The sequence below is a fragment of the Malaclemys terrapin genome, chromosome 14 (genome assembly GCF_027887155.1).
Source record: "Malaclemys terrapin pileata isolate rMalTer1 chromosome 14, rMalTer1.hap1, whole genome shotgun sequence".
Taxonomy (NCBI): domain Eukaryota; kingdom Metazoa; phylum Chordata; order Testudines; family Emydidae; genus Malaclemys; species Malaclemys terrapin.
Genome location: NC_071518.1, coordinates 19,563,785 through 19,584,759, shown reverse-complemented (window position 1 = coordinate 19,584,759; position 20,975 = coordinate 19,563,785). Strand labels below are relative to the sequence as shown.

The following is a 20,975-nucleotide window of genomic DNA, read 5'->3' as shown; positions in this document are numbered from 1 at the left end:
AGACCACATAAGTGCAGGCTGCTATGTGGCCCAACAACCGCAGACAAGTATGAGCGGTGATGAGAGAGTGGACTTAAATGTACGAGATCAGGTCCGCCATGGCTCGTAACCAGGCCTCGGAGAGGAAGGCTCTGGCCTGAGTAGAAACAAAGACCACTCCAATGAACTCTATGTACTGCGCTGGAACTAAGGTTGACTTTTTCTCATTTATTAATAGCCCCAGGTTGTGGCAGGTGGAGCAAACCAGATCAAGATGACGACACACCCGATCCTGGTACCAACCATTTATTAGCCAGTCGTTGAGGTATGGGTAAATTTGAACACCTCAATGCCTCAGGTAAGCGGCCACTGGCTTTATGCACTTTGTGAACACTCTCAGGGCTGACAAGAGACCGAAGGACAGCACAGTGAACTGGAAATGGCACTGGCCAAACAAAAATGGAGGAAGCGTCTGTGTCTTGGGAAAATATGGAAATATGCGTCCTTCAGGTCGAGGGCGGCATACCAGTCTCCCAGATCTAGGGAGCGGATGATGGAGGCCAGGGAGACCATGTGAAACTTCAACTTCTTGAGATACTTGTTGAGGGGACACAGGTCCAGAATGGGTCTGAGGCCCCCTTTTGCTTTTGGGAGTAGAAAGTAGGAGTAGAAACCTTTCCCTTTCATGTTTTGAGGGATCTCCTCCTTTGCCCCCAGGTGCAGAAGGTTCTTGTAAGAAGGGTCCCTGAAAAGTGACAGGGAAGGAAGTTGGGAGAGAGGGTCAGCCACGAACTGCAGAGTGTAACCTGAAGATATTATGTTGAGCACCCAATGGTCCAAGGTCAGCCATGACCAGGCCGACTGGAAGGGGCACAGGTGGTTGAGGAAAGTGTAGGAGGGTAGATAGTGAGATATGACAGCACCGTCCTCGAGCGTACTCTCAAAATGCCTGTTTTTGGCTTCCTTGGTTACTGGAAGTGCCAGGCTGAGCAGATGAATGGGAAGACGACCGGTGTCAACTCTTAGTCTGTCCTTTTTCCTGTAGGTACTCAGCCAGGGAGGCCCCCAGGACCTAAACTGGGGAGGCGGAAGACAGAACAGCTCAGGGGTATGAAAGCCCAAGGAATGGAGGGTGGCACGGGAGTCTTTAAGGCCATGGAGCCTTGCGTCCGTGAGCTTGGAGAAGAGCCCTGTTGCATAACGAGCATGGTTTGAAGCTGGGGGAATGGGGCATGCCCAGCTCCAGGGTGAAGTCCCAGCCGGGACTCTAACTACCAAACAAACCTAACACTTAACACAATGGCTAACTAAGTATCTACAAACGATATATAAAGAAGATAGACAATGGGTTGTAAAGAACCACTAACACTCTTGCAATGCAAGACAAGGCACTCCGACTAACTGTCATGTGTGATAAGGAGGAACTGAGAGGGCATAGGGCCAGTGGCGCTTAATATACCAGGGCATGAATGCAACACTCAACGGGGTGCCACAGCCAACCCTACGGATACCACTAGGCAAAAATCTTCAACGATTGTGCATGTGGGCATGCACACACCTAGAATAGAATTGACATGAGGAAGCACTCGAAGAAGAATCTGATCTACTATCTGTTTTAAACTATCAAACAAAGTAATCCCTTTACTGTTTTCACAAAAACAGTAACTGAATATTATTAAACAATCTCTTCTGCATTTTCTTAGTCGCTTTCTTTCTTTCAACAAAGGCTCTGTATTGCCTACATCCTGTAATTCCAAAATCCTATGATTCATACCCATTCCCTGATTGCTAATTCACTTCTGCACATCCTGAACCTATCCTTAAACTATATGCCTATGGTGTAAAAGTGCTAAAATTACAGGATTTCCTATGCTCACTTGCCTTATTGGTACATTATCCAACAATACAATTTATTTTTAGTTACCCAAAGATTTTAAATGGACAAGTTATACATGCTTGAAAGAGAAAGTTGTATAATGAACACAAAATGATCTTTGAGATCTTAAGCAGAACTTTACAGATCAAGCACTGACTGATCAAAGTATTACAAGTTTTCTACAGAAATAATGAAAACATGAAATATACATATAAATGCACTCACAAAACTCCTGCCCAGTTTTAAAACGTGGCAAAGTTAGCTACATAGCAATTTTCTCATTTGTAGCAGGATCCACTCAAACAAAAGAAAAAAAGTTGCAGCTGTCCCTCAAAATATACAGAAAGCACAGAAGACATGAAACTGACCATAAACACTCAAGTTCATCATTCTTAAAGTTGCTAGTGAAATACAGCATATATAAACAACGTTCAGACACTGCTAAATGCTTCTCCCCCACTGTTCAGATAACCCCTCTAAGATATACTACATGTTATTAAAATGCCAAAATTATTGAAAACGTTATATAACAATTAGGAGTCTGGTGGCACCTTAAAGACTAACAGATTTATTTGGGCATAAGCTTTCGTGAGTAAAAACCTCACTTCTTCGGATGCATAGAGTGAAAGTATATATAACAATTAGTATTTTAGTACTTGATTCTATTCAATTAAAGAAGCAAAAGCAATGAAATAGAACAGTGACTATGAGTAATGAGCTGCTTCTGTCAGATAAATGCCAAGGCAAAAGGATGGCTTTTAGTCATGTTCCAACTGGGACACATTTATCCAGTGACAACTTTTCATTGCAATTACTTTATTTCTATTTCAATAAAATGACTGATGTGGAGATCAGCATTATGGTAGACAGACACTGGGACTATAGACTGACAATAGCCCATTGTGCGATTGTAGGAAAACTTCATTCTGACTGACATACGAAGTCAAACTGGTTCAGTGTCTGTGTTGTGTTTTTCCCGGGGGGGGAGGGGGGGGAAGGATTGGGGGCGGGTGACTTGAATATTTAAAGTATACTACATATCCAGCACATGTGTTTTATATTTTTTAACTGACCTTTTAAATAAAGCACTTAAATGTAGGTTTTTAATTGTATTGGATATGTACATAATCTAAAACAAAAAACTTCTGCAATAACTGCAAAAAAATTCAGTTTTCAGGTCAAGTTCTCTTTATATGTTTCATCTTTTAAACTGCATGATAAAGCAGTTTAATTAGAAAACTTTGAAAACAGAGGCTTATAGAATGTGGGGGACATCAGACCCATAATTTATCATACACTCTTGTCAGTACTGAACCTTTGTCCCAGCAGGGTGTTAGAGGACAGTGGGAGACTCTAGTTCACATTTATTGTTGCTTCAGAAGGCTCAATCATTTAATCTTTAGTTGCCAATTATGACAAAATGGGATTTCGCCAACAAATATAATGGAAAACAAAATGCTATAGCTTTTGCTAAAATGTGAAAGAATAAATGTGTCAATGGAAAAATACTTCTCAAATTAATCAATTCAACTTTAAAGAGAAGACTTTTTGTGCATCCCCGGTCATGAAATGTAATATACAAATGACCCAAACTATTTGATATTCAAAAAAAAAAAAATATTCCTCACTCCAAAAATGTATTGCTTTTCAGCTAATGTTGCTTAGGTACAAACTGAAAAAGCCAAGGAAGCCATTAATTAAGGCAGTCTTAGTGCATATGCCATATCACCCAAACATCTAGGCTCCTTACCCCCCCAAAAAAACACTTGCTTGACACTTCCAAGTTATGAAGGACACATCAACCTTTACAAATTCCTCTCAATTACACATGAACAGAAAACCTGAACTCTTCTGCTGTAGCTGTCATTTTCTGAAGAGCTATGTGCCCCGAGAAAGCATACCAAGTGCTATTTTTTAAATTGGGAAAGAACGAGGCCCAGAGTTCTTCTCTAGCATACAAGTACAATATAGGAAGGAGATTTTTTCTGCACCACTGCTAGTTCCACCAACCTCTTCAAATTCAATTCATACTTTCCTTCTGATTTCCTCCCCTACACTTCTACCTCACATCCCCCATCCACCTTGACTCTCCCACCTGCACATACTGTAGCCTCAAGTCCCTCTATCCCTTAACTTCCCTAAGGGATAAATACTAATTCCCAAAACAGGGAAGGTGAGCAGAGATACAGGGGAACATAGAGTATCTGGGTGGGATGGAGGCCCTGAGATGAAGGGGTCTGGGATATGCCCAGACACTACTTGAAGTCCTCCAGAGTGCTGCTGTCCTATTTCTCCAGTATCCTGAGAACTCACTGATAAGGCTAAGCTTGGTGTCAGTGAAAGCTGATTTCCTTCAGCACAGTATCCCCTGCAACCCAGAGCAGGGTCTTCATCAGACGGACAAGCTGGCTCAGGAGTAGGGTTTGTAGCTCCACTCAATCCACCTGCAACTAGATATGTGCCCCTTATCTTGCCTCTTACGTGTAACAAATAGTCAGAAGAAGCAGGCGAGTAAAGTGAGAGAGTACCTCCTGCAGGGAGGTCAGAAATGTAGCCCTGATCTCTGCTGCTAAGCCAGCTTGTCAGGTTACTCAAAGATCATGTTCTTGGTTGCAGAGAGTCCTGCTTCTCATCTCTGCCAGAACAGGACTCTGCAAGGGAGTGGGTCACACTGGGGCAGTGGTGTTAAGGGAGCATTACTTTCATGGACGCCTGAATGGAAGCACAGATGGCTATCATCAGCTGCTCTCCCAGCATCAACCATTTAATTTCAGTCCCTGAGGCCCATCATTTATCTGCTCACACTTCCTTCCTTTCTGTATTTGACCCTCTGTAGGCAGTGGATCATATCACAGGACCCCTAAATGCTGTTTTTGGAGTATCATAATATAGCATAAGGGACTGGAAGTTCCCAACAAAAAATTCCAGTACCATCCATGGTGGAAAATAAATACCCTTTGATTTATACTATTGCAATGATGTTCTTTTAAAAAATGTGATGCTGTTGAGTTGGGAGTCTCAGAAGGGGGGTACTAATTTTTCAGACAGCCACCTGTTGGCATTCTTTAGTGACAGGGACCCATATAATCATGAGACTCCTTCCTGTAAATGTCCAAAGGTGGCCATTTTTAGAAGGCTCCTTTAAGTGATTTCCTCCTCTCCCATGTGCAATGCCCCAAATCCAAGGATCTCAATCTTGTTGCAACAGAGATACTTTGAATGCTTCTGCAAGACATATATATTTTTGAAGGATTTAGCCTCTGCTCGAAGTGGAAATCACAATGCAACTTTAACTAAGGAGCTACAAGAGCAACTCCATAATTTTGCACCCATTAAGATGAACAAATCACTGGTGGAGCATTATTTAAAAGGACATCTGGATCAGAAAATTTATGCAATAGAAAGTAACCACATGTAAAACATAGCATTATCTAAACATATTCAGCAACTCTATTCTAAACTTCCAGTCATGCTAACGGAGTACCTGTCAAGGGTATCTGAACTGCTAAATGAATTCTCTCGCCCCATAAATTATCTTTGAATCTCAAGATTTGTATGGACAAGAAAATGGAAAAGGAGTTTAATAGTAGACTTATCTAAGTACCCATTCAAAATGCTTTAAGTAATCTTGCTTCATATAAGGAATACTGCAGTACTGTGTTACCAACCCTGACTGCCTCACATGCAAACAGTCTGTGACATTTGTGTTTTGAAGTGCTAGCTGTCAAAGTTTCAGAGAAACTGCACCTGTATCCTTTCCTCTGTTGCCCACTCCGGGAATGCCCAGTCAGGTCGCCTGAAATCACCTGCTCATTGTCCTTCTGAGTCCTTAAATCTGCACAGTTTACACTGTGATATCCCCATTAAATCCATCTGGCTAAAGGCTCTCTCTCAGAGGGCTATGAACAGTGTATTGTCAGTAGTTACAAATGACCATACAGCTCTTTCTAAACAAGCACATTTATTCTTAAGGAAAAAACATTACAGATGAAACATAATAAAAACAATAAACAGATTTAAACACATCTGGTATATTTAAAGGAGTCATCCATCAGTTTTATGGGGTCCTAGTGGGCCAAAGTCTTTCCAACTCTTCCACAAGGTTGGGGCCCCCCCTTTGACTGAAGGTCCTGTCCATTTTCTGGAGGAGAAAATTTAAACCCAGCCTTTTTATATCAAAAGCTCTCTTTTGGTCTGTTGGTCTCTGGAAAACCCAGTTTGAACCAATATATGCAAGCCTCCTCAGGGGGTGGTATCTCTATGGAGATGTTCGCAACCTAAGTGATTCACCCCCTACTATTTTGGGCTCCTGGAAGAGTTGTGGTAACCCTCCCCTCTGGAGTTGCATATAATCCTTGGCCCACTACGATACATAAAATTAATAAAATATGGTCCCCAACAATATTACAGGGGATTGCAATATCGGTCACACTAGCATAATGGGAGACAGTCAGTTTGCTCTAATCTGGGTATAACAGTTACTACCTGAATCTCCATGTTCAACCCCAGATCAATATACCAATGTGAAACCAGGGATTAGGACAATGCTAGTTCATATAGTATTCATGGATTCAACTCCACTCTGGGGCAACACTTAACTTTTTAATTTTTTTTAAACAAGATGCTAGTTTGATAAGGGGATCAGGGGATGGATTGTAGCAAATACCAGAAAAATTAGGGGGAAAATTAAAAGCAACAACTTATAAAAAGTTTCTTGAAATGTATAACAAACTCTTTCAACTTTAACTTAATCCATATATCTTGGGCCATAACTATTAGTGATAAACACACTGAACGGGTCTATATCCTGACAAGGCACTTAAGTATATGTTTAATTTTCAGTATTTGAGTAGCTCCATTGATTTCAGTGTGACTATCCATGTGTTCTATGTACTTCATAGAGAGCATAGCACCTTGCAGGATCAAGCACCTAATTCAGAAACCTTAACTCTAAATTATTCAAGTTTCTTCATGGGAACTTCCTTCTTCTGTGTGTGTGTGTGTATGTATGTGTATATATATATATATATATATATATATATATATGTATATATAAAATAAAAGTCCATAATCTAAACATTTATGCAGCCGGCACAGGTTTCTGCACTAAGAGACTTTCCCTCTCCTAAATTGTGCAGGAGCTGCAGAAGAGGAACTCAGCTCCTGCACATCTCCATCAGCTTTATTTTATCTAAAACTTGTTCCTTTTTTTCTTTTAAGACATTATTACACCACCAAAGTAGTGAAACAGATATGCAGCAGAACAAAGAATCTGGCTTATTAAGCTTCCATTATTCTGATATGTTAATGATCAGGTGCCTTCAAGACAAATTTCAACTTTACACTTCTTTTCAGTACATGGACTACTGTACAGAAGATTACTAATACTAGAGTAATGTTTATTATTAACACAAGTTATTAATAATAGTAATGTATAGTAGCCTGTAATCAAGCTGCAATACTAGGATGCAGTATGTATTTTTCCTGTTTATTTTTCAAAGGTTCTGAAAAACAAGTAGCTTATCTATCATAAGTAAGGTTTTGTTTTCTCAGATCCAGAATAATACATTTAAAATGCTTAGTTAAAAAACAATTTAATTAGCAAAAATCCACTCTGCTGTCTCTTCAATTAATTTGCTAAATGAAAAAACACAAAACCTTAGTTATAAAATGGTTGTTAGGACAATGTTAATGATACTGTTAAAATGGAGGAATCGCGGGTACCAAAATGCAAAAGCTTTCTAAGACAAAATAGTACCTTACATATATTACAAAGTGTTGTAACTAATATTGTACAAAATTAAGAAATAGTAACATTAATATTCTGTGGCACCTTATCATTTGGTTTATCTTAGGTTGGTGTTAATATATAAATAGATTACTGTGGAATTCATCTAGAATTACATAGGATATATATATATATATATGAACAACAAAAGAATTCATCAGAATTAATGCTATTAAAATAAAACCTAAAGGAAGTAAAAACATTTATAAAATAGCACCCCTTATATCAAGTTTTAAATTAATACTTCCTTTGGTATTCATTGTAATATTGCCTATTCCTTTTAAATGTTACTTAACTTTTCTGTTCCTTATGGTGTTACAGAATGTTGATTTTTAAAACAAACTAAAATCTGAATCTTTGCATGTTATTTTCATTCCCAGCATGAAACATAAGAGTAAAAAAACTGTCAAACAGTAAAGGGAGAGGCTTCTGTTGGAATTTCTACTGTAAAACATCCAATAAGGAATTTACCAGATTCTGCTGGGAGAAGTAATAAAATAAACAAGTTACAAAAAAGGGCTTAGGAAAAGAAACTACTTACCATTCCGCAATTTCAGGATGAAGAATTTTATTGTTCACATTAAATCTAACAAAAAAAAAAAAAAAACCAACGCATCAGAATTAAAAACTAGCAATACTATGAATTGTGGATGCCAGAATTTTTCTAAACACTAAAATGCATTTTATATAGTGTCTCATCTGAGCACATGATAACTAGTACAATTTTAGTTATCAAATAATGTACTGCATCATAATTTTTAAAAACGTATTTAGGCTCCCAATCCTGCAAATGCATATGCTTATCTTTACCCATGTCAGTAGTCCCATTGAAGTCCATGGGATTAATTATATGTATACATTTAAACCAGTTAAAGCATTTTCAAGATCAGGCTCAGAGGGCATACATGCTAGTTGTCCCTATGTAGGAGTGAGTTTTTTTTATAAATAGGTAAAATATAATTTTCCATTTTTATCCCTCAAATACACTTGAATAAAATTAAAATGGTGAATATTTCATGTTCATCCCTAAAGTTCTTTAGCAGTTTCAAATCTTGGGGAAATCAAATAATATTTAGATTAAACAAACTTGTCAAAAGTGAACTGCACAGAGGAAAAAATAAAAAAGGATGTGTCCTCTTTTTGCTTCTCTATGATGCATAAAGGGAATGTGAAGGTTCCAACTCCCCACAACCACCTCTCAAGACAGCATGGACGGAGGGGCTCCCTTTGTTGCCTATGTTAGACATTTATGTCAAAGACTGATAACTGGAGCAGTTGTTGTCATTTCATATTACAAGAGCCAATAGAGCGAAGGTTGAGACATTAAGCAGGGAGAAGAAATTTTTAGTTAGGTGGTTCAAAACTTTGTTTTTGTTGTTAACACTTCATTTCAATGACTAATAAACACTTTGACTAAAAGGACAATCCGGTGCCATGAGTTCTTCAATTAGAGTTTGAGAGCTCACAATGAAAATGCCCCAGGATGTCCCACTCCAATAGATCTTTCAGTGAAGTTAGGGAAGACAGATTGGAGGTTCCTCACACTTCTGAAGTATTTATAAATAAATAAATAAACAAACAAACTAAAAAGTGTGTATGTGCCTTTCAGGCCTTCTTTATATATCATAAGGCACCAAAAAAAGTACAAACCCAATTTTTAAGAGATTAGTTCAAAGTCACATTTAAATGTCTAGGGGTTCAGATGGCAGAGTAATAACCTATCAATCTATGAATACAATAAACAAAAGTATTTCTACAACATGTTCTCATGAACCTATAAAATCTAAAAATGGGAGAGTCAGTGGCTTTGTCTCCTACTTCAAGAGCACGAGACAGAAAATGCCAACTTATCACAGACTTCAACAAAGACAAGTACATGTTGCACAGTATTCAATATTAAGGGTCTTCATTTAGACACCAGTGGATCACCCCCCCAAACACGAAAACCACAATTCAGCATTCTACATCATTATGGAAAACAACTGGTCACTTGGAAACATGAGAGAGTCTAGTAACATTTTATTTTCTTCAAGAACAACTTCTGAACATTATCCCAATAATTGCTGTTAAAGTAGTTCTGTACAGATGTAATCATAGGATGCAAGAGCCAGTTAAACACAAATCTACATAGAGAAAAACTGATGAACAAGAAATAAAGTTAATATAATGAGGTTCAATGAACAAAAGATTGAATTCCATCTCCGGCTGAAGAGTATTCCACCATGCCCCTAAAGAGAGATTAAAGGAAACAAGACATGAAAGGATATAAACTGCATATAACATAAGCAACATCAACACAACAAATGAAACGCAAACTCAGAGCAGACTAACGAAGAAAAATAGCAAAAGGAGATATTGTAAAAAGGTAGAAAGTTGCACTAACAGCTCTATTTAAACTTACATAGACAAGTGTAGCGTTGTAGCCATGTTGGTCCCAGGATATTAGAGAGACAAGGTGGGTGAAATAATATCTTTTATTGGATCAATTTCTGTTCATGAAAGAGACAAACTTCTGAGCTACACAGAGATCTTCTTCAGGTCTGGCCCCAGCTTGTCTCTCTCACCAACAGAAGTTGGTCCAATAAAAAAATATTACCTCACCCACCTTGTCTCTCTAATGGACAAGTACAAAACAGCCAATGGCATTATGAGTAGGGAAAAAAAAAAAAAACAATTTCTGAGGGAAAAGGTTAAGAGGCCATAAAGGACAGGGAAGGCAAGCACCGAGGAAAGATGAAAATACACATCTAGTCAGTCAACATACTGTCTCTCCTATGAATCAGAGATTGTCTTATTAAATTTGTAACTTTAATAAAAGATACAGGGATCCAAAATTACTCAAACCAACCAAACAAGAGATCAAACTCAAAAAAGGCAGCCAAGTGCAAAGGACTGAATGAAACAAAAAGAAAGATAAACCTCTTTCAGAAGAGCTACTTAGGACTGAGAGAAGAAAAAGGCCAGAGGCAGACCAGTGACTGAATAGATTTGTTGAAATAACTATCTTTGTAGAGAAGAGTACCTATTCCAGAGCACTACGTTGAGGCACCCGCCTAAGATATGGCACCTAAATACCAGCTGCGGTCAGCAGGCATTTAGGGAAAGCCAGATAACAGAGGAATGGCATGAATAAGGGACCAATGGTCACAGTCAGGACTTGAGTTTTATCTCTCATCTGAGATCCGGTCTACACTACAGACCTATATCGGTATAGCTACGTCACTCAGGCATGTGAAAAATCCACACCCCTGAGCAACATAGTTATACCAACCAAACCGCCCCCACTTGTTCCCCTCCCCTGCCCCGTGTAGACAGCACTATGGCGGCAAGAGAGCTTATCCCACCAATATAGCTATCACCTCTTGGCGAGGCAGATTAACTATGCCAACGGGAGACCTCTCTCCCGTCGGTGTAGAGCATCTTCATTAAAGTGCTACAACACTGATGCAGCGTTTTAAGCGCAGACATAGAAAAAGATCATTGTGGTATCTGCAGCGCTAAGTACAGGATAGCAAATTAGAACACAATGGTGGGGCATTGACTCAATCATAGGGAACAGCACCATCTATTCTACACAGTTCATCGCTGGAAATCTATCAGCTAAGAATTGACCTGGCTGAATCCTTTGTGAATGCTGACAGGTTCACAACACAAGCAATATGGCTGCAGGCTATCCCTACTTATGACTGCAAGGGCGCCTGTACTAATTACTCAAATTATACTTCACTTTAATTAGCAACAAGGGAGCTGAACAAGCTACATTGTAAAGGTTACTGGTTAAGTTATAAGCCTAAGGGGAAGAACATGTAGTCATTTACATGGATGCACAAATAGCAGAGAAGCAAAATTATTTTATATAAAGTATTACATAAATATTCCTGTTTATTCTTCTAAAATATTTAGATTATGCTTGATAGTAAACAATTATACTCTAAAAAATGAACCCCCAGCTGTCCTTCTGCTAAGAGGATCATATAAACCAATCCAATTCTAAATCTCACTGCAATTTGCAAATTGACAACACTTAAAAAAATCTGACATGGACTGGAGGGAGAAGGAAAACTGACATTTTGCTATGACTATACAATCTGTAACGTGTTAATATCCCCAATTAATCAACACAAAACTAAGATATATTATATTTAACTGCATGTTCAAAGAGAATTAATTTTGTGTCCAGTTCTTTAATAAACATGGCAATTTCATGCATTTCCAAAAAGTCAGTCTACATATCCTGAATAAGCAGCCACTGGAAATGCTTTTCCTGTGTACAAAACATGCTAATCAGAAATTCTTCATGCATGTATGATAAAAACTATAGAAATCTTACATTTGTCAGTGTATCAATTAAAGACAAGACCCTCTCTCCCTCTCTCTTCCCCAAAATGTACTAGGCCTGCATCAGAGAGAGGAACCTTGCAGAGTAATCTAAAGGTCAGTCTTGCTCTGTCAGACCAACAGGTGATATTCTGAAAGTACCAAACATTCCAACAATTTTGAAGGAGATGTCTGAATCTCTTACATCAAACAATTTTGAAAAATCACACTTCAATGCGTCCTGTAAGTAAAAAAGATAAAAAGGCATTGAATTAAAGTTAAACCACAATACTGTAGTTTGTATGCACATAATCTGATGTGCAAGGTATATTATTTTATAGTGCTTATACTCAAGGTAAGAAAGCATTTTACAAGCATTATGTCTCATTTCAGTCATGTGAGGCAGGTAAATCACTGTGCCTATTTTACAGATGGGAAAAACAGGCAGAGCTATGTTACCTGTCCAAGGTCAAAAATCAAGTAAGTTTCAGAAGCATGAAAAGGAACCAGGTTTTCTAAGCAGTCTCCTACTGTAAACAATTAATACTGCACATGAGTATTCATTAGTGAACAGAAATATTTACAAAGACAAACAATTCTGTACTTTTACAAGTTGCAGCTAACATACCAACTGCTTTTTAGTTCTTCAAAATATACAGTCTGAAGTTAAACAGGAGAACAAATGATGGCTATACTACAGGAAATAATAATGTGAATCATTATTAGAGGCTCATTTCTGCAGATACATAAAAGTGAACTTGCTCATCAGTGGCAGGACAAAAGCAATCTAAGGTTGGCCTTTCGGCCAAGGTAGAAATAACCCAGGGATCATAATGGAGACAAGGTAATTGCTCTGAAGTGGGAAATTAATAAAATAGCTAAGATAATTAATGTTCAAGGAGACATTCCAAAGATTGAAAAAGTGAGGCAAGGAAGTAACATTATTGGAGCAAGTAAGAGGCAGCTTCTGTCAGGAGCAGATGAATATCCCGAAAATAGAGAGCAAGATTCAACTGCTTTACGAAGTGATATTATTTCTACTATTATCCATAGCAAAAAAACACGGAGCACAGCAAGCATAGGAGAAGACAGACAACTTGAACTAAGTAAAACAAGAAGGGGTCCTGAAAAGCAAATTCATCTTCACCAAGTCTGTAAAATATTGAGACAATCAAGAATATGGAAATAATATACATCTTTATAAATAGCCCCGAAAGTCTAGATAACCTATGAATAGCAAGAGCTAAAAAGACTGCATACTATTTATGTGAGGGAGAGTATAGGTTCTGTCAAACAGTCCAGCTCAAGTCATATTTAAAGACATCATAATTCATGTAAACATACAGGCAAGCATTTTAATAAAGCAAGGAGTTGGAGAAATAAGAACTTGGGTAAAAAATTAAAGGTGTTTTAGGTTTATTACAAAAGAAATCAAAGTAATGCACAGAAATATTTTTTGCAGTTGTAAGAGATTACAAATACAACAGATTTCATTAGGAAGCTCATTTTTCCCACAGTTCAATTAGTAGAAGAATTAGCAGCACTTAATAGCAAGACTGTCTATTGTGGTCAAAGAAATTAAGCAACTTGTAATGACAGAACTGACAGCCTCTTGAGAAGATACAATGCCAAGTGTTAAGAGCTGATGGCATGAAATCTGTCAAGAGGCAAGATGCAGTAGATCTCCAGCATATTCATCAAAAATCAGTGAATAATCTTCTATATGGGGTGGTGGGAGGGGAGGAATGAGGAAAAGAGAGTCTGAAAAGCATTACTCACATCTATCAGAAGCAAAAAGAGTATCTTAGTGCCTATGGTTGTAGAAGAATGAGCTTATCGGAGCTCTCAAACAGCGAGACCTGCCTGCTAAATAGCTAGAAGTCTCTACTGAAAAGGTATAGATATCCTATTGAAGTAAACAGGGGATGTAATTACCATAAGCAGGCAGTGATTAACAATTATTTAGGCCCCTTGAGTGCCTCAGGACAGACACTATGCAAAGAGTAAAAGGATACAAGCCATGTGCCAAATGGGGTAGACTCCTACTTCAATATAGTAATGGAATGTGTCCAGAGCACTACTCGGTAGTAGCAACTCCACACAGCTATACACACTGCAGCAGAAAGCAACCTTTCATTACCTCAGACAGATAAGAAATCCCATTGCTTCAAAAACAGCCTGGGCATGGTATTCCTGAAAAGAATTGCCTTGAGGTCTAAGACTTGTTAAATTATACATATAGAGAGAGGTCTCTAGTTCCGATCTCAGACACATCACTCCACCCATATTGTACAGAGTCGGCATACCCTTGGAGAACACACAGTACAAGATCAGCTCTAGTAGAAAGCTTGCTTATTTTGGCTGGGTGCCCTGCCTGTCTCCAGCACTCCGGACCCACAGCTACCACCATCACCACCACCACCACATGAGAACCCCACCCGGTTCAAGCTTCACGGAGTGGTGTGTTTTTCTTTCTACTCTATGTATAGCTTTCTAACCCTGACTTGTGTGATCAGGTGTAGTTTTCTAAACCTGACATTTGTAATCAAATTAAAGCTAGATTTAATATTGAAACTGTTTTGTTTGTTTGGCTCTCCTTGTATGGTTATTACCTGGTAATAAATAACTTTCATGGTTAAGCTGGTTGCTTCCCTCTCTCTCTCTTATGTTTTATGCTTCCCTATTTGCTCTGGAGCAACGCTCCTCTTACCTAAGCTAAAGATCCCAGCAGCACCCAAAAATCCTGTGGGGTTTGCTCATCAAGTGGGTTACTACCAGAACAACTGTAACATGAGAGTGGGGATAGGGACGTGCTGAACCTGCAGCATAGAAGGGTGGCAGGTTGGAAGTGCTGCTCGACTCAGCCTGCTGAGTCCAGGGGCATATAAGGGTGGCAGCTTGAAAGTGCAGCTTGACCCAGGCATACTCTATTCTGGTTCAGTGCCCATGGCATAGGAGGGTGGCAGGTTGGAAGTGCTGCTTGACTCAGCCTGCTGAGTCCATGGACATATAAGGGGTCAGCTTGGGAGTGCTGACCGACGCAGTCCGCTCAGACGTGCTCTGTGAGTGTGTGCGCGCGTGTGCGTTCATCTGATTCTGGGGCTGGAGGAACCCAGCCCTGTGGAACCTAAGTCCTGCAGAATAGCTCCACTAGGAGGGAACTTGCAGAAGGGAAAAGTAGAGCTTCATATGAAAACACAAGTGACACAAGCAATACATTGATAGAATTACAGAAACCCCCTCCCCAGAAGAGTAACCCTTATAAATGAGCGTACCCCAAAATAACGGGCAAATCTGGTAACACTTCATCATAATGCTAAAATTGGAAGGAGCTTAATTTTGTGCTCACAAGATTGCATGTATACTATCTGCATGAGCAAACTTTATTTTATTGGGGGGGGGGAGGTTGGGGCAAATTGTTCTCTAACCTGTGTACAAGCAAATGCATGCCCAATATCCCATTTACATATGTAAATGTTGGATTTACACACCCAAGCTAGGCAAAAGCAAGTGGACATGTATTTTTACACACTTGCAATTTAGAAAACAAGACTGTCAGAAGCTAGTTTGAGGATTGGTAAAAATGTTGTCCCTGACATTTGCTTTATGTGAAGAATATGTGAACTTTCCAAACAGAATGATTTAGTTTGTAAACCTAACTCTGAAGTATAACAGACGAAAAACCCAACACCATGTGTGTTGACCATGAGCACATATAAAAAAAATAATAAAATAAAATGTGTCATAGAGAAAACAGAAAACATATGAGGCATTTAGTGTATCTAGGTCATACAGCCAAAATAAACAAATAAATGGAGTTAATAAGGAACAAGACAAGATGCACACAGAATGTGTTAGGGAAATTCTCAAGGAGTCACTGTTTTGAGAGTTAAGATAAAAGAGAAATGAGTGGCAACAGATTTCTCCCCTCTTCCTCAGTTTTTACATTACTATTATTTTAGGACAGGATATATATTTATAAAAGACTACTGGCATCTACAAATAATTCTATTGGTATAGCAAGAAAGATAGTGTGGTAAGGAATTAGAACCTCCTGTTATATTATCTGATGGCCTACAATACATCCTAAATATAACTGATTAAAATCTAGGGTGTTTTTTAAATTAATATATTGATTTGTATATAGTATAGTAAGACAGCAGGTCATATCTGCAGGTTTTCTTAAAAGAACCCTCCATGCTTGTTTTACCTTTCACATAGTTAACAAATGAGCTGAACACACTTTATTTGGGTCTACCATCATATAGATTTAATAAGTTTACAGAAGATACCTGTGAAGCTATTTAACACAGAACTGCAGTGGTAAACTAAAGAACATATTCTGCTAAATCACCAAATTTGGAAGAGAGTTATGATAGTATAAGCTGAATGCTATAAACTATTACAGGCCTAATGCCCAGGAAGCGGAGTTGGTCAAAACTCAGAATTTCCTTATAATGGGAAATTTCAGCATTTTAATGTTTGTTTTTGTTCCAATTTGCAATTAAAATATACTGGATTTCAAAATTTCCAACAAAATGGAAATCTGTAAAATGTGTGTTTCTAAAATACCTACATACAGTGTTTCCAAAATGAAATATAGTCCCTAGGACTCCAGCAGCTGCTGACTGAAATGGGTATGATTCTTGTCAGTTTCACTCACGGTTGCTATTCAGTGGTGGGCATCTGTGACATTGACAAGAATCATATCAATTTCAGTCAGCAGCTGCCTGGACTTCCAGGGTCTACAGCTCTAGGGCAGCCCTCTCACGGAAAATCCCCTGGGCCCAGGAAACCCAAGGCTTCCAGACTCCAGGGCCAGCTGCCTTGCACTATGGACCCCTGGAACCCGCTCTGAGTTGGGGCTCTCAGGCCTTCCAGGATCCCTGCTCTGGAACTGACAGAGCTGCCAGGCTCCCAGGCCAGCAGATTCCCTGGGCTTCCTGAGTCTCAGGAGAGGTGACTCAGTAGGTTGCAGGAACCAGGCAACTCAGGGAACCAGCTGCCCCAGAAATCTGGAAACCCTAGGATCCCTTGACCCTCTAGCAGTCACATGGTGGGACTGCCCTGCAGCTACAGACCCTAGTTGCCTGTCCCAGGACTTCCAGGTCGGCAGCATGGAGCCTAGAAACACTGATTGTCCCCTGGGTTTCCAGGCTTCCTTTTGAGGAGCTGGGTAACTAGATACTGAGAACCCCCAAATCTGCCAGGCTCCCAGACTAGCTGGTTCCCCAGGCTGCAGCTGGTCCAGAAATCTGCAAGCTCTGGAGTTGCGAGTTCTGGGGCAGTCTGCATGGTGGAGCTGCCCCAGAACCATGGCAGGCTGCTGAGGAGTCAGGCAAGCGAACTGGCAGGAAAGCAGACAGGCTTCCAATAGGTGACTTTCATCTGAAGAGTCAACAAAAGTGAAATTTCCATGAATTGTTCACTTTCAACAAATTGGCCTTTTCTGATAGAAAAGCGTTCTATCGGAAAATTTCCAACAGTTCTAACAGGAAGGTACTTCTATAGGATTAAAACGAGACAAGGCCAAAATTACACTGTAATTGCTTTCTTCAGAAATTTGTGAGCCGACTGAAGAAACAGTTATAAAAAGTAGTATACTGAAGTTCAGGTCTAGAGTACTTCAACAATAAAAGAGCCATTCTACCAAAGGTTAAGAAATTGTGCAGTTACTTTATAGATTTATAGGCATGTAACAGAAGAGCCAAGGCTCTTTTAGCTGGCTGTTTCTCAGTTGAAGACACTGGAGATTTTAAAGCACTGTTGGTATTTTTTTTCCAATGTGACATATTTCTAAAAAAAGTGAGATAGATGCATCTTTACATGCTGAATGCTTTCAAAGTAAATGAGGTACGGAACAGTCAGTAGAGAGTTCACTCCACACCTCCTGTCTATTTTGGTGTAAGTTTCAAGAGTTTTGGAAGGGAAAAAAAAAAAATCAAATCACTCTCTCCCAACTTTAGCTGCCACAACCCAATTTGGACCACCATGTTACATCACAGCTACTATAACATTTATTTGAATTAATCTATAGAGGAATATAGGTCACATCAAATAAATATTTGTATTGTATTACGTATGTTACATTTATAGTTTTTTAAAGTTTCCTACACAAAAGATCTAGAAGTTATTTAAAATAAACATGAACTCCAAATAGGTTTTCAGATTAAAACTTCAAGGAAGTGAACAGAAGAAGAGCACCACCTTATTTTTTTTTTGGTTGTACTGTGATAATCTGGGGCAAAGATGCCTAAGAAAGCAGTAGGAGACAGATACATCAGAATAGAACACTGGTGTAACAACTGAAAGAGCAGAAGTCTCAAAAATAGTGTCATATTCTACATTATTTTCCACAGAAAGATCCTGAAAGCTACAGAATCTTTAATTTTTGGTGCCCATTTTTCCAGTGTCCTTAATTGTGACAGACTGGTTAAGTTTCCAGTCAGGTTATAGAAGAGAACAAAAGTAATTAAGCAATCAGATTCCAAATCTCATTATCTGACACAGAGGAGAGGCTATCCCTAGAGAAAGTGTGCTCATGTGACCTGGCAAAATGAGGGTCTAGAATTACAGGCAACAATCGCAAATTCTATGCAGTATTATCATCTCTGTAACAGTGTTATCTGCTGTGGACAGAAAGGTGAATGGAGGGAAATACAACAGGTTGACTTAGTGTCAGGGATCATAAAAAGGCCACCCACTCATCTCTGAGAAAGCGTTAATTTTAATAGACTTCCAGACAGTGTTCATCCCCGCTCCCCATTTTTCAGCCAAATGGATGATGATCAAATCTTAGGATATCACAATTCATAGCAGACTATTGCTTTTGATTCAAAATTCAGACCATCTTCTTCATATTATAGCATAAGCCTAAGCCTATCTCATGTAGGATTGCTCTAGGAAATAAGCAATTGTTATCCTTGTTAGCTACCATTTCACACAATTGCATCTAGGAGCACTTTTTCACTGGCAACAAACTTTTTTTTAAAAGGAATTAAATCAAAGTGTATGAATTGCCCTCCAAAGGTCACTTCTATGCAGAAATATTACATAGTGTCTTTTTAGAGGAGTGGACATTCCAGAATCCTTAGCAGACAAAGTATTGTACATAAGAGGATAAAGTATGGTAGCCAGATAGTATAAGTTATTTTAAGTTTGTTTTTCACATATTGTAAAATTCAAATATTCACTGCCAAGGAATTTAAGTGTTTTTTCTTTAATGTACAAGTAATCTAAAAAGAAACATATGTACATATTTTTGCTGTTGCTAACACAGATTGAAAGAGATTTCCAAACAACCAAATAAATGGAAAATTAAGGATCTGTCTACCCAAGAACTAGACACCCCTGGCTCGCCTGTGCTAGCCAACTCAGGCTCACAGGGTTTGGGATGCAGGGCTGTTTCATTGCTGTGTAGACTTCTGGGCTCGGGCTGGAGCCAGATCTTTGGACCCTTGGGCTCCAGCCCGAGCCCAGAAGTCAACCCAGCAATGAAACAGCCCCATAACCCAAGGCCCATGGGCCTGAATCGTCTGGCAAAGGCCAGCCATGGATGGCTAATTCCTGTGTAGACATACCCTTAAGTCATTAGAAATGCAAATCAAATCTCTGGATTTCAATGAAAGTGTAGCTCATATATAGTCTCTTGCTTATGTATTAACATTTTATAATTTGTCATGAGCAAAAACCATGGTGATTTAATTTGAAATATAAAACCAGTATAACCTTATTAATACTTATCCAAGAATTTAATTAATGTATAAAAACCACCTCAACAGTCACTTACTGGCTGATTCCTTCAAATGAAGCTTCCCTGGAGATGTTTCCACTATCAGTATTAACACCACGCTTGAGGGGGAAGATGAAAAGAACTATTATTGTGTGCTAAAGACAAGTATTTTAAAATAAATTCATTGACAGAACCCATTACATAAGGTCTTTTAGAAAGCTTACCTGTAAATATAATTTGAATGATTGCATAAAATCAGTAAGAAGTCAAAACAAGGTTACATGCTCACATTTAGACACATACACCTCCACCCTGATATAACGCTGTCCTCGGGAGCCAAAAAAATCTTACCACGTTATAGGCGAAACCACATTATATCGAACTTGTTTTGATCCACCGGAGCGCGCAGCCCCGCCCCCCGAAGCGCTGCTTTACCGCGTTATATCGGGTCGCGTTTTATATCAGGGTAGAGGTGTATAAATAGTTATTCTTACTGAAGAGACAGATGGAACTCAGTTGACACATGCTGCCTCGGAAAGCAGGCCTAAACTTCTCTTTTCTAAAATAGCTTGGTAGCATTTTTCTTGGGGGGGAAGGGGAGAGCAGAGGGCAAAAGAGGTGCGTCCTGTAAACAAGACAGTAATGGGTGGGAGTAGAGTAAGAACTGTATTAAGAAGTTTTAAAACACACTTCCTTGGAAAGAAGTAATTCCATACTGCCTTGACAACTCTTGTTCCATAAATTGGAGTGCCTCTCTCCTACAGCTTGCCATTCACACAAGAAGCATGAAAGACACCATTCTGGCTGCTATGTAGCGCTGCTGACGTGTCTAGATTTGTGGGGAATAACACAGAGCAGCACTGCCTTTCTGTGCTTGGAACAAGACCAGTGGAGGAGAGGCACAAGTGCAGGACTTCTGCTGAACTAAGCAAAGAATGTTCTTTGGATCAGCATTCCTCCAGAGCTCAGGGAGGGAAAGCAGCTCAGAGAAGTAGGAAGTTTTGAGTGAAACAGACCCAGCAAAAAGGGAGTTGCTCAACCTCCATAAAAATAGACAAATAATGACAGACACATGTACCAGTCCCAACAGAATATTGGAAAGTTGAAGAAGGGGAAAGGATAGCTCTAATAACCATCACACTTTACCCTTGGAAGAAGTGGGTGTGGGGTGAAAAGCATTGTAACTCTACCCTCCTACCTTGGAGTTGTGTGAATGTTATGTTGTAATCTAAAGTGGGATCTAGATAGTAACTTGATCCCACTCTCATACTACTGAAGGAAAA

The 20,975-nt window shown here is 39.1% G+C and overlaps 1 protein-coding gene across 1 annotated transcript in view; it reads right to left on the bottom strand.

The window, feature by feature from the left end:
- The window catches only part of PEPD (peptidase D), a 212,202-nt gene that overhangs the window by 150,653 nt on the left and 40,574 nt on the right, over positions 1–20,975 (bottom strand). The window contains exons 6-7 of the mRNA XM_054048939.1: positions 19,750–19,811; positions 8,185–8,229 (exon numbers count right to left, since the gene is read on the bottom strand). Coding sequence (XP_053904914.1) covers positions 8,185–8,229; positions 19,750–19,811 — 107 coding nt within the window. The remainder of the gene's footprint in view (positions 1–8,184; positions 8,230–19,749; positions 19,812–20,975) is intronic.